Source organism: Ochotona princeps, chromosome 2 (genome assembly GCF_030435755.1).
Source record: "Ochotona princeps isolate mOchPri1 chromosome 2, mOchPri1.hap1, whole genome shotgun sequence".
Taxonomy (NCBI): Eukaryota; Metazoa; Chordata; class Mammalia; order Lagomorpha; family Ochotonidae; genus Ochotona; species Ochotona princeps.
The window spans coordinates 25,020,967-25,034,716 of record NC_080833.1 but is presented as its reverse complement, the minus strand read 5'-3'; the positions used below and the strand labels follow the sequence as shown (position 1 = coordinate 25,034,716).

The following is a 13,750-nucleotide window of genomic DNA, read 5'->3' as shown; positions in this document are numbered from 1 at the left end:
TGCATAGCAAAGGTAGCGCCCATGGTCTAGAAGTTCCCTGGAAAAGCCTCTTGGGCATGAGTCCCTGAAATGCATGAAAAAAATTGGAAAATCAGTTTCTATGGATGTTGTTCCAGAGAACAATTCCAAACACTGATGAGGAACGCTATACTGGCTAAGAGCTAGACCAATGGTGTTCAGTTGAGGATGATTCAACCACACCTAGAGCAGTTTGTCCTGACTGCAAAATCCTGCTTGACTAAATCAGGAGGTACCAGGGGCACTGCTTAGCATCCTGTGTATATCAGATGGCACCCCATAACAAAGAATTATTCCAACCCACTGCCAACAGTGCAGCAGTGTGAGTTTGGAAAATCCTGTACTGGATTGTTACATATAACGGAAAGCCTTTTGATTGTTAAGACCTCTAAGGAAAAACATAAATTAGTGCATGATTTCATTAGGAATACCTGTGACAATTCTCCTACTCAACACCTACCTCACACCTACAGTAAATTCCAGGCTTTGGGCTTGGGGCTAGGCTTGCATGGGGCGGGGGTGGAGTGGCATTATTGGATGTTTGAGTAGCTCTGGTCTGCAGATCGATAGGACATGTGACGTAGTAGGATTACCTGCACAGGGCAATTATGGCCCAAACTCTGATATACTGGGTGCTGGCGATTGCATTTCCCACTCATTTGGTCTGGAGGTCTTGCCCAGGAGAGTGACTATTAACTGTAGGCCTGGCCAGGGCTCTGGGGGAGGTGGTTGTGAGTATATCCTGTGTGCCTTGTGCAACATACTTCTTTATTGTAATGGAGGACTAGTGTTATGTGTCTAATATGTGACTAGATATCCTTCTCAGAGGGAACTCTGCTGATGCTGGCCTTGGTCCTGGTGGCTTTTGAGTGAAGTGTGTCCAGTGTGTTCCTATTAAGATCCTAATAACTGGGAGGAGAAGTCGTTTCTATTGTAACAGTGAGAGGAGACAAGCAGGGGCAACTGAGTGAGGCACGTGAAGTCACAGAAACAGTTTTTACTGCTTACAGATCCCAGAAAGAAGAGGGCAGCACAGCCTTCAGGGCCAAGAAGAAAGGGGGAAGTGGTTGGGTTTTGCATGTTCACTAGCAGATGGGAAGCAATCGTGAGAGTAAGCAAGTGAGAGGGAGAGAAGAGAGAGAAGAAGGAAGGGAAGGAGGGAGGAAGGGAGAAAAGTAAGAAGGGAGGGAGGGAAATGGAGGGAGAGGTGGAGAGAGAGAGAGAGAGAGAGAGAACTGATGGACTTTGCTGGTGCCTGGGGTCCAAGCTATTACTCAGTTAGGTTTCCCCTGGGAAGTTCTCACTGGAGGGTGCAGAGCAAGCAGATATAGGGTCTGTGGGGATTGCACTGTTGTGATTGACAGTTGATTACAATGGCCTATCTGTGTGTCCATGCAGGGCATGTAGTCAGTGGGACAAGTCAATAACTTGTGTCTAGCTGTCCCAAAGGAAGGTGGTCACTAGAAGCTGGGTGAAGATTTCTGGGTGGATCACATTGAGGACTGGCAAAAGGTGGAGAATGGGAGATTGTATCCAGGGTGACTGGGCCCTGCTTCCAGTAGGAGGAAGTCAAACGTATGTATTACATTCAAAATGAAAGCAAAGGCATCTTAGAGTTGTCAGATTTCAGAGTTCTGGGATTGGTGTAGTGTGGACTGGACAGAATGTGTCCTCTATCTCATGGACTCCACAGTTCTCAGGGAAAACAAACACTGAGCAGTGCCATGACACTTGTCCCTTGTGACAGATGTGACAATGGAGGTGCAGGACTGTGTGTGAACATGCAGCAGAGTTGTATGTGGCTGCATATTGAGAGGAAGGGAATACAGCTCAGTGAGGAGGGTGTTGTGGAGTTTCCCAGGGAGGAATGAGGTTTCACTATGGCCTGAAGACTGCGTAGAATTGACCAGGGCAAGCCTTGTGGAAACGGTGTTTCAGCCAGAAGCATTTGAGATGCAAGAACGAACAACAGGTTCATTGTGGAGACATAGAGGAACCAAAGGGTCTGGGTTGGGCTGGAGTCTAAGGCAGACAGCAGGATAGGGATCCTGGGAGAGAAGGCAGAGGCCTGCTCGTGGGAGCCTTTGTATCATATTTAGAAGTTGGGGCTTTATTCCAGAAGTGCCACCAAAGTATGATTTATATATCTGATAGAGCGTCAGAGAGGAAGAAGCAGAAGAGAGAGGAGAGATCTTTAATCCACTGAATCACTCCCCAGATGGCTACAATAGCCAGGGCTAGGTCTCCTAGTACTCCAGAATTCCATCTGGGTCTCCCACTTGGGTGGCAAGGAAAGGGGTGCTTGAGCCAGCACCTGCTGCAATCTCAGGGCATTAGTAGGAAGTTGGATTGGCAGCCAGGACTTGAACCAGCAGTCTGATATGGATTTCTGGGGTTGTGAACAGTGGCTTAACCCTTTGGGCCATAACACAGGTCCTTACCAATGAATGTTAAGTCCAAGTAACCCCTCGTCCTCATCTTTGAAAGGTCTACACCTTAAGAAACAATCTTATGCTGGGGATATGGAGGTAGCCATGGGGAAAGAGAAGGGGACTGAGGGGAGCTCCTTTCTGGAGGTGCCTGAGATCTGAATCTGGACTATGAGCTGCATTTGCCTGGTAGAGACAGTGGGGGAAGGGCCTTCCAGGCAAAGGGCCAGGTGTTGTCAAGGCCTGGAGGGGTCTGGAGCGAATGTAGAGGATGAGCCATTTGGTGTGACAGAAGCACATGGTGTGGAGGGAAGAGGTGCTGCGATGAGCCCTGACGCCAGCATCTCTAATGACAACAGATCTTGGTCTTTTCCTGAAGCATTGTTGCGTCAGGCCAGAGATGCTGCTTGACCCCTGTCTCTCCCGTCTTCAGGCACCGTCTCCCTGCTCAGCTGGCACACATAGTCATGTGGCTTTGGAGCATCTGGTCCGCTCTCTGTGCAGCAGGAGAGACCTCGTAAGCAGGTGTGATGATTCCTCCTGCCTTTATTGCTTTGTCCAGGTTGATTTGTAGGGCAGTTTCATTAATTGCACTGCATCCACACAGCCATATCTCGAGCCTAGATTGCTCACCCAAACACTGTTCTGCAACTCTAATTGCCTTCTGGCCATTCCCGCCTGGATGCCCCACCAATGTCTCCGATTAAATTTGTGCAAAATTGACCTTATCAGTCAATAAATATTTGCAGAATTGAATTGAATTTTCCTGCCAAACTTCTCAAAAGAGTTATCTGCTCAAAATTATCATTATTTGTAGACAACATGATTGTATAGTTAAAACACCTAAGGGAATCACCTGAGAAATCTTTAGAATTAATAAGAGTTCAGAAGCCCAGTTGGATGCCAGTTGAATATATAAAAATCAATACGTTTTCTGTACGGCAGTAATAAAGAGTTAGGAAAAAGTAATGGGGAAAAATGTCATTCACTAGAGCAACAAAAAGTGCATAAATGTCTGGGAATAGCATTGGCTAGATGTGACTGGGACACATAAAGAAAATAGAACTCTTTGCTGAAAGATTAGGTGGTATTTATGGGTTGGTTATGGTGTGCCACGTACTGTCCTAAACATTCAGTAATTTAGCAGACATTATCACATTTCACCACATGGCTATCCTAGAAGTGGTATTAATTTTGAAAATATTGAAACTCAAGTTTAAAGAGCCAATAAATACGCCACAAGGTACTAACTGGCAAATCTGAAATTTGAACCCAAGCCATTTGCTTCTAAAACCCATGCTTTTAATCTTTTTACTAAATTACGCCACTTCCAGAATAATCCATATACACACAGACTAATGAAGTTGGTGAGTATTGTTTGGATGTTGTAAAAAGATTAATGCATTTCATGCTACCATACAATAAAAAAAGATGTACTGGGTGTCATCTATGGGCAAGCCCTGAGAGAGCACTGGAGAAAAATTGTGAATCAAATCTCCAGGAGTCTGATGGTAGAAATAGCCACATAAACAGATCATTATCACCACTGGTGCAGGCAATGATATTCATAGGGAATGATGAACAAGTAATGAAAGAATACTTGATGTTGCCTTGAGAATTCTGATAAAACTTTCTGGAGGAGACAGTGAGTCTTAAAAATACCTGGAGTTTGCTGGGTAGAGGATCAGCCCCAGCACCGAGAGCTGAGTGGGTATCTAACATCCATTCATGCATGCATGCATGCATGCGTACATGCAGTCCACTACGATTCCATAAATACCCTCCATGCCATGGTCCAGGCCTGCGAGCTGGGCTCTGCCCTCAGGGAGGCTGCATTCTCCTGGGGAAGAAAGGTAGAAAAACAACAGAAAAGTGTAAGTTGGAGGTGTTTGTGCAGTGAAGTAAAAGGAGGCACCTGGAGCATGTGGATTGAGAGGAGGGAAACCTGAATTGCTTGGAGGGACATCTCTGAGGGGGTGTTGGCCTCCTCACCAAAATGAAGTGAAGGGGTGCATCACACAGGTTTCAAAGGAAGTTCAGGTGAATACGGATCCCCAGAGCAGCATGAGGGGTCTCAGCGGGGACATCCTGGAGGCCGAACAACCGGAGTACAAGCATGTGGATGAGAAACAGGAGATGAGGGGGCAAAGGGATGCTGATCAGGTGGGAGGGTGTTGTGGGGTCCAGGGAGGAGATGGGAAGGCAGCTGACCTTTAGTTGAAAGAAACCTTTTTCAAGGTAAATACAGGCGAAACGTTATCAAGAAAAAGAGCACACCATTGGAAAGAAAACAATATTGTCCACAAATACTGAAGGTTAAAAGTCTGATTCTACAATGAGTACAAATTGACAAAAAAAATTAGGAAGTGAAGTACATGAAATGTAGACACCTCTGTAGGTCAAGCAATACAAGGTCCAAAGAACCAGAGAGCACACATATAGCACATGTGACATAGAGCTTGACTGTTGTGTTTGATATTGCACATGATGTAAAGATATGTAAATAAGTGGGAAAAAGTAAACACACCAGTGAGAAATGAGCCAAAGCTATCGTTAGATATTTCCCAAAAGAAGCTGAAATTGTTAGGAAAGTTGAAAAGAGGTTGAGTCTGTCATAGAATGTCAGTTCTATGCCGGTTCTGTCTGACCGAAACACAATAGCAATTTTGCACTTGTGAAGCAGTCACAAACTTCCCATTAAAGTGATACAGGATGCTGGTAAACATGCTTTAAAAAAGGCATTCCCAGACCTGGCTGTTGAGAAGGTAATTGGTGCATGTTTGTAAGAAAATACTTTAGCAGGCCCGGCACAGCAGCCTAGTGGTTGGGGTCCTCGCCTTGCACGCACCAGGATCTCATATGGGGACTGGTTTTTGCTCTAACTGCTCTACTTCCTATCCAGATCCCTGTTTGTGGCCTAGGAAAGCAGTTAAAGGCAGTTAAGGACCGCCCAAAGCCTTGGGACCCTGCACCCACAAGGGAGACCCAGAAGCTGGTGACCCCTGACTTCAGATCAGCTCAGCTCTAGCCATTGAGGCCACTTGGAGAGTGAACCAGTGGATGGAAGATCTTTGTCTCTTCTCTCTCTGTATAGCTGCCTTTGCAATAAAAATTAAAATAACTAAATTTTAAAAAACAGAAAAGAAAATGCCCCAGAGTCAGACATGTTTGTACCTTTGGACCCTGAAGCCTGCACTTACGGCTCTCTATCTTGGGAAGTCATTTTGAACAAAGAATGAGTAGCAATCTGAAGGTTCAGTTTTGTGAGGCTGGCCTTGGTGTTACTGGATAACTTCATTTACCAGGGACCAAAGTCAAAAGTTGTGAGAAGGACCATCCTGGCTTCTGGGACAGAAATGCGAGGTGATGTTGGTATGGAAGCCAGTGGCAGAATTTTTATGTACAAGGCAGAATGTTGTTCCTGAGAAGTGAAAAACAGGTAGTCCTTTTCTTGGAAGAAATTCATGTTTCATGGGCATGAGAGGACACATAGCCATTTTGGTATTGACTCTACTATTATTTCAGTCTGGAGTAGCTAGTCTGGGCTCCAACCTCCTCAACTTACTACCATACATCTAATGTTAGGGACGTTTCAAGCAAGTTGGGATCCTAGCCCTTTCTTGTCATCCCTAATAGTGCATGCCACAGAGGTCAGCCAGCCCGATGTGGATCGTGCCTCCCAGGGACCAAAGCTGAAACCCATCCATCAGTGCTTGAGTGAGCATTCTTGCTGGTAATCTGGCTGTGAAATTTTTTTTTTTAATATTGTACCCACCACGTACTTCCCCATACCTTTCTGAGGGCCAAAGTAATAATTATAACAGAACAGAAAATGATCTGGAAAGAAATATAATGTCTTACAATGGAATAGCTGAGTCAATTCTAGTGTAGCCATATAGTCGAATGTTATGTTTCCATTTAAAATGCTGTTTATGAGCAGACGCAATATGCTGGGGGAAATCTCATATTATATCTAATGTTTATTGAATTGTTACAAAAGAAAACTTAGAGAAATGACCAGAATGGCTACCAACAGGGGGTGGTTGAATAAATGGAAACACATCCATGCTGTGGAATATTGCACATTCATGCAAAAAAATAAGTTAGATCTGTATCTACTGACCTGGAAGGTGTCCCGAATGGATTGTAAAGGGAGAAAGCAGCTCACATAGAAATGAACTCAGCTGCTATCTCCTTTTTAAAGCCAAATAATAGAAAAAAATCCTTCCTGAATGTGTCCATATGTTTGCATGAGCCAGGAGAAGGCAGGGAAGGGACACATACCTGTCAACTTCTGTGAGTTTTGGTTGGGTGGCAGTGGAGGGAGCCTGCAGGTGCATGTTTCTGTTTGCGTGAGTACCTGCATATCTGTGCTAGTACATGAGCTCGTTACCTTTTGCAATTTAAAATTGAAGCATAATTTACTGAGGAAGAACACATGCGCTTATGCAGGGTACATTATTATCTCTACAATGGAAAATGTGCATGAAAAAAATCAAGAAAAAGTAAATGAAAGCATTAACAGCAGTTGCTTCTGGAAGCCAAGGGAGATGATCATTAACATCCTCTTTCTAAATCTTGTCTGTCTTTTCTATGTTCCTTTACAATGAGTCAAATGTACAGTGCTGTTTAAGCTAGAGTGGCCTTCCACCTTCTCACTGGCCAATCCTGCCTTTCCCTATTACAGTCTACCCGGTGTCCAGCCTGCACCCCTCCCAGCTACCTAAGCTGAAATTGATGTATCTACTCAGCAAATACTTATTGAATTCTAGGCACTGGGGACCTGGCCGGGTCAGGACAAAGCTCTTGGTCTCCACAGTCTCACTTCCAGAGAGACCATTTAGACATCAAACTGAGTGACCTCATCCCTGACCCTCATCCACATCTCTGGGGTTCAATGCCTTGTGTCACCTTCTCCTGCACATAGCTACTCTTTGGATCTCCTTCTTCCACTCTGCCTACTCTTGCTACTCTTGTCACCCTTCTGACTGCTTCATGGGAAATGTTCCCTGGGCCTCTCTTCAGAGACCTCTTCACTTCTTGCTTGGCAGTGAAAGATACTGTTCATGCCAGATTCTGGCAGAGGCTTGGATCTGGGGATTGCCGGTGGTGGTAATATTGAGGTTGGTGATTGTTTGAAATGTGAACGAAGGTGGCCTTTAAGATGGAGCCCAGAACCATTGTGTGTACCCCTTTGGCACACTCCTGTTCCACTCCTGGTCTTCTGTGATTCAGACCCCATGCCTTAACACAGCGTCTCCCCGGGAGGACTGAATCAGTGAGCTACATGATGTAGTAATCTCTACCACAGGATGTGTCCCAGGCAGAACTGGTGCCTATGCCAGTGGGGAGTTCAGAGCTGTTTCCTTGGGAAGCTGTGCAGGTGGACACTCCTTGTTATTGTTTTTGCGGCTGGCTCTTCATCTATCCTATCTTTTATGAACTAACTTGTCCAGAGTCTGTGCAGTCCTCAGTTACAGTGTGTACTCTTGTGCCGATTATTAATGGTAGTCCTTTCCATATAGAATTACTTTTACTAGCATTTTTATATGACTTTTGTTTCTCTTTTTGATATGCACATACTTTTTATGTAAATCCATCAGATTTCAGAAAAATCACAGATAATTACTCACCTATATTTTCTTCTAATCGTCTTATGTCTTGATTTTTTTCTTTTTTAACATTCAACTCTTGGCTCCATTTGGAATCTCTTTTACCCTGTGGTGTGAGTTAAGAAGATAATTTAATTTCTTTCCCACACAGTTAATTAGTTGACCTTGCGAAAAATCTTTCTTCTCTCATTGATTTTTTTAAAATGTGGGCATACAGATGTTTTAATTTTTAGCATAAGGCTTTTCTTGCAATACTATACCATGTTCTACTTGGCACAGTCAACTGTCAGACTTCTCCCGCATTGTTTTTGTGGATGTCATTTTTGATGCTCTTCAGTGGCTTGTAGAACCAACTATTAACTTCACTACCTTTTTTTATTGCGTTATCTATTTTTTTTTTCAGTTCAACTTAGGTATTATTTTGCCAACTTTTAAACAGGTCATTGGGCTTTTGATCAGAATTGTATTAAACTTATAAATTAACTTTTCAATGACTTTCCAAGAGGTTAATGTTATAAATTAACCTGCGAGTCGTTAGTCTTTCCGCTCAAGATGATGCTGTGTCTACCCAGTTATTCAAAAATTTGAAGCCTTCTGTAAAATTCATTTTCATGTAATGCCTGTAGGTTTCTTATTGAGCTTATTTCTCTGTGTTACATGCACTATGTAGTTATCATAAACAAGACTTCTTTATATTTTTATCTGTTACAGGCACACGGGAATGTTACCGATTTTTGTATATTATTTTACGTTTGACTACTTTGCTAAAATTTCTTATTAGTGCTAATAGCTTTATAATGGATTCTCCTGGGTCTCACAGAAATATTAATATATCATCTGCAAACGTGTTTTCGCTTCCTCCTGTCTAATTTCTTTGTCATGTACCACAGGGGTTAGCTCTTCCAATAAGACTTGAAATCTCAGCGGTGATGATGGCCTCTCTGTCTTGGTCTCAATCTCAATGAGATTGTTGTAGGATATTGTTCTAAATCTCTGCTTTATTATTATTAGGAAATGTTCTTTTCTCTAGTTATGAATGCTATTTTAGTCAGCATTCCATGTCCAATTTAATACTTATTTAGCAATGTGAAAGATTTTAACTTTTATTTCCTCCTTTAACGGATACTTTAAGAGCATTCTTAACATTAAAGTCATTTTAGAGATTAACCATCTTTAGTTAGTTAATCCCTAAAGTGGCTTTTAAAAAATTAGTGTTGAGTCCATTTGTCAGCGTCATGGTGAGGAGAGTGAGTATCCAAACTGGACCATGTCTGTCTGAATCTCACTTCTCAGTACCAGCACTTTGGGCCTTGGCCCTTAGTTTCACTTTGCCTGCATTCTTTGTCTCTGAAATGGAGAGTATATTGGTGGTATTAACAGGGCTGTTTTAAGGACTACACAAGGCAGCATAGGTAAGGCTGTCAGAACAATGCACGGATAAACATCAAACACATACAACGAATGCGTCAAGTTGTTCAGCGTGGGGTTTGGATTTAAAGATGGGCCTCTGTGAAACAACACCTCTGAAGCAATCGTGTGCAATGGCAGAAGTTGTGTCTGTGACAGGTGCTACGGATGAGAGGTGATGGCATCACAGAAGAGCGTAGCAGAGGGGCTGACCCAGTCCAGCGGGCAGTGGACTGGGCTCTGAGAGATGACCATACTCTGGAGGGAAGGCTAGGTGTTTTCAGCTAAGAGGACAGACATGTGGTGGGAGACAGGCTGGAGAAGGGTGGGGTTTGGCTGGAAAGCTGGTGGGTCTGAGATGTAGGGGTCACGGGGGCAGTGGCTTTATAAACCTTGCATTGTTTTTTCCTTCCTGAAGAGCAATGAGGAGTCACTGAAAGTTTGGGGGAGGTGTGACATGGGAGAGATATGCTCAGATTTCTGTTTTGCACAGTTGTCCCTCGCTGCAGTATGAAGGATGGGCTGGCAAAGACCAAGAAGAGGTGAATGTGAGGTGGGAGAGGGTGGCAGAATGGCCTTGTCAGCTTCCACATGGACCTAGTTTAGACAAAGAGATGGAAGTTTCATTCCCTTTCTCAAGAAAGGGAGCAGTGGAAGGGGAGCAGAATGGGTGGAGGACATCAGGAGTCTGTGGGTCCCAAGGAGAGGCTGGCTTGCCCTGTGCTACGGAGGATCACTGGGGTGACCCAGATACCAAGGCAAAATTCCAAGGAGAGGCTGGCCTGCCCTGTGCCATCATGGGTCATCCGGAGACCCTGACACCAAGCCAGAAGAGGAACCAGAGACACAGTGGAGGGAAGGATGTAATTGCTCCAAAGGTAGCCCCCAGCAAATCAGGGGCATCACAGGGACCAGGTGGGCCCACAGGCTCCTCCTCCTCTTCGCACTCCTCCTTCCAGAATCTCCACGGGGCAAGGTCCCTTTCCTACCCACATCCCAGGGGATATGGTGCACAAGGCTAGGGCAACGGTGTTCTACAAGATGGGTGTGGAGGCAATGGGTGATCAGTTTGCACAGAGATAAAAAGCAACCTCTTGGTAACCGTGACAGTTTTGTGCAGATCAGTCAGCAGGACTGGAGGCAGAGTTGATGGCAGGGGATAAAATATGACAGCTTGTATTGTCAGGGGGCTTGATTGCGAGGGAGTGGTCAGGATTGAGATGGGAGGCAGAAGAGTGGAGTGAATACGTTGTTAGTGAAGAGTCTTAATCATGTTTACAATGGAATGCATGGAGAGAGAGTGGCAGGTTCTGGAAGCATGGAGAGTAAGAGGAGCTGAAAGGCAGGGAGAGGGTTATGTTTAGATGCTGGGAGGAGATGGTTCCTATACGGAGAGGATGGAGACCACCTGGGGCGACTGGTAGGACTTGGAACTTGGAACGCAAGGTGATCCTGGTAATTGGCGAGTGGAGAGAGGGACACTGGCAGGAAGCATAAGGCTTCTGATGGTGGAAAAGGTTTGAAATGCCCCTTCTGGAGCTCTGTGCTGTAAAGGGCAATTCCGATTTGAGCCTGGTTTGGGTTGCCTTTGAGTTCACAGTCACTGAGCCTCTCTATGAAGTACAAACTTAAGTTCACAGAGTTGACCTGATACTTGGGCAGAACAATATGCTGTCTGTCTCCTGGCCAGTGGGCAGTGCACAGAGAGTTCATCGCAAATGGGGTCACTTTTCTTCCTCTCCCTGTGCCAAGCATGAGGGCTGGCCCATAGGGTTCCCTAATAGTTGCTCATGTTCTTGTAGAAGTTTCTAGAAGTTCTTGTGGTACACACTGAAGGTCCTCTTTTTCTCTCTCCCAGGTCAGAACTGCACATTCCAACTACAAGGTCCCAATGGGACAGTGGAGAGCCCAGGGTTTCCGTATGGCTACCCCAACTATGCCAACTGCACATGGACCATCACTGCGCAGGCCCAGCACAGGATCCAGCTTGTGTTCCAGTCCTTTGCCCTGGAAGAGGACTTTGATGTGTTGTCGGTGTTTGATGGCCCGCCTCAGCCGGAGAACCTGAGGACAAGGTAACCACTTCCCTACTGAGCAGCTGGGATCTGAGCCAGCTGTGCTGAGACTATGGCTTGGGAGAAAGGTCTACAGTTGCTGACAAGACCGCTTTCTTTAAAGTTCTTGATTCCTTTCTTTGTATACGTATCCAATTAGTGAGATTGAGTAGAGCATTTGGGGAAACTAGGTGGGAAAACATCAATTGTGGAAATGCCTTTCTGTTGATTTTTGCATGTGCATGTGTGAGAGACAGAGTTTGTGGCACACAATGATAGTCATTTTCTCCTTGAACCCAACGGAACAGGGGTTGAAGGATGATGGTGATGGATAATGCATATGCCTTGCAACATGGAGTTGAAGCTGTCACTACTCTGTTGGGATTTTCCATGCACTTGGGCAGCCTTGGCTGTGGCTGTAGAACCTAGAATTGAGGGAAATTCCCATCTTCCCAAATCTGTTCTCCTGAGCATCTCTCAAGGAGGAGTGTTGACGTGTGTGGAGAAAGAGGCCAGGAAGGCTTGCCCCAGTTTTCTGGGTTCTGGGCTCTTGGGCAAGATTGAAGTCCTTGACATCAGACTTCCTGGATTTTGATGATTCAGAAGTCTGAGCAAGCATCATCCCTGTCTCTGTCCCTGTTCCACCAGCCGGGCTTCTGGGCTCCTTAGAAAGCCAAAGGGTTAATGGAGTAGCCAAGACTCTGGGGAGTCTGAGGTGCTAATTGCATGTGATGACTTGGTACACTAATGAGCAGTTTCTTGCTTGATGTTTAACCTCTAGTGTTTATTTAAGAGGCATTGGAGTGCTTTTTTTGCAGACTCCCAGAGCAGGGTCACCCCATGCTTGCAGGAGCCTGGAATCCCCAGGCTATTTGTTTTTCCTCAACTCTTCCTTCTCCACTTTCCCTGCCTTCTGCAGGCAATGCAGTCTGGGAAAACTGCAGCTGGGTTGGGTGTACCTGTGCCTTGCCTGACAAGCCAGGAGTTTTCTAGCTTCCCTTGAGGTTGACCAGGGTGTGGCACCCAACAGGAGTACAGGGGAACTTTGGGGAAAGGGACAGGAGTCCTGTTGATTCATTCCTTTCACAAATACTTTATGAGCATCTCTCTCTCTCTCTCTCTCTCTTTCTCTTAAAGATGTATTGATTTATTTTATTGGAAAGCCAGATTTACAGAGACAAAGAGATATATAGAGAAAGATTTTCTGCCCACTGATTCACTCCCCAAGCAGCCACAATGGCCGGAGCTGAGTCAATTCGAAGTCAGGAGCCAGGAGCCTCCTCCAGATCTCCCACGCAGGTGCAGGGTCCCCAGACCTTGGGTCATCCTCAACTGCTTTCCCAGACCACAAACAAGGAGCTGGATGAAAAGCAGGGCCACTGTGACACAAACCAGCGCCCATATAGGATCCCAGTGCATGCAACGCGGGGCTTTAGCCTCTAGGCTACCATGCTGGGCCCCAGGATAAGTATCTCTTAGGTGCTGACAATGACCTGGGTCTGGAGACACAGCAGTGAGCAAAGCAAAGCTGTGCTTTGTTGGAGGTGACCTGCTCAGAGGGCAGACAGCAAGGGCATGGCCGAGAAAGGAGGTGTTCTGAAGACAAAACAAGTGGGAATGGTTGGGATATTGGTGCTGAGAAGGCCTTTGCAAAGGGGAAAGTGTCTGAGAACAATGAAGTAAGGTGGTTTCAGGCATCCTGTGTGGGTGAAAGCCAAGTGTGTAGGAGAAGGAAAGGCCTTTGGGAGAGAGTGGTCCTACCCAGCACAGCCCACTGGCCAATCCAGGTGTGTAGACCAAGAGGACCATCCTCGCTGGTGTCATCTTTGTGATATGCTACTTTGAATTTATCACACAGGTAGAGAAGAGTGTGTGGGAGACCTGGGAGCAGGAGGCTGCAATGGAGACAGGGCGCAGAAATCCTGGAAGGTGAGGGGCAAGGCAGCGAAGTGACAGGAGGTGGTGGATGCTCTAGAACCACCTAGGAGTTTGGCTTTAATGTCAAGGGAAATGGGGAGCCTTCAGAAGGTTTTGAGCCAAGGGGAGCTTTGCTTTGACATACCATGGGTTGTTGGTGGTAGAACAGAGTGAAAGGGTGAGGCTGGGGCATGCCCACTGGAGACTGCAATGATGAGGAGGAGGCGGTGAGAAGTGGCGGCTCTGGGCCTTGCTGCACACACAGAGCAGACAGGCTTTGCTGCTGGATTGAGGATGTGGTCTGGAAGTCATT

General features: G+C 45.7%; 1 protein-coding gene across 1 annotated transcript in view; it reads left to right on the top strand.

Annotated features, from left to right (window-relative positions):
• LOC131479660 (CUB and sushi domain-containing protein 1-like) overlaps positions 1–13,750 on the top strand; it is a 112,275-nt gene that overhangs the window by 50,959 nt on the left and 47,566 nt on the right. Inside the window, exon 2 of the mRNA XM_058661036.1 lies at positions 11,325–11,541. Coding sequence (XP_058517019.1) covers positions 11,325–11,541 — 217 coding nt within the window. The remainder of the gene's footprint in view (positions 1–11,324; positions 11,542–13,750) is intronic.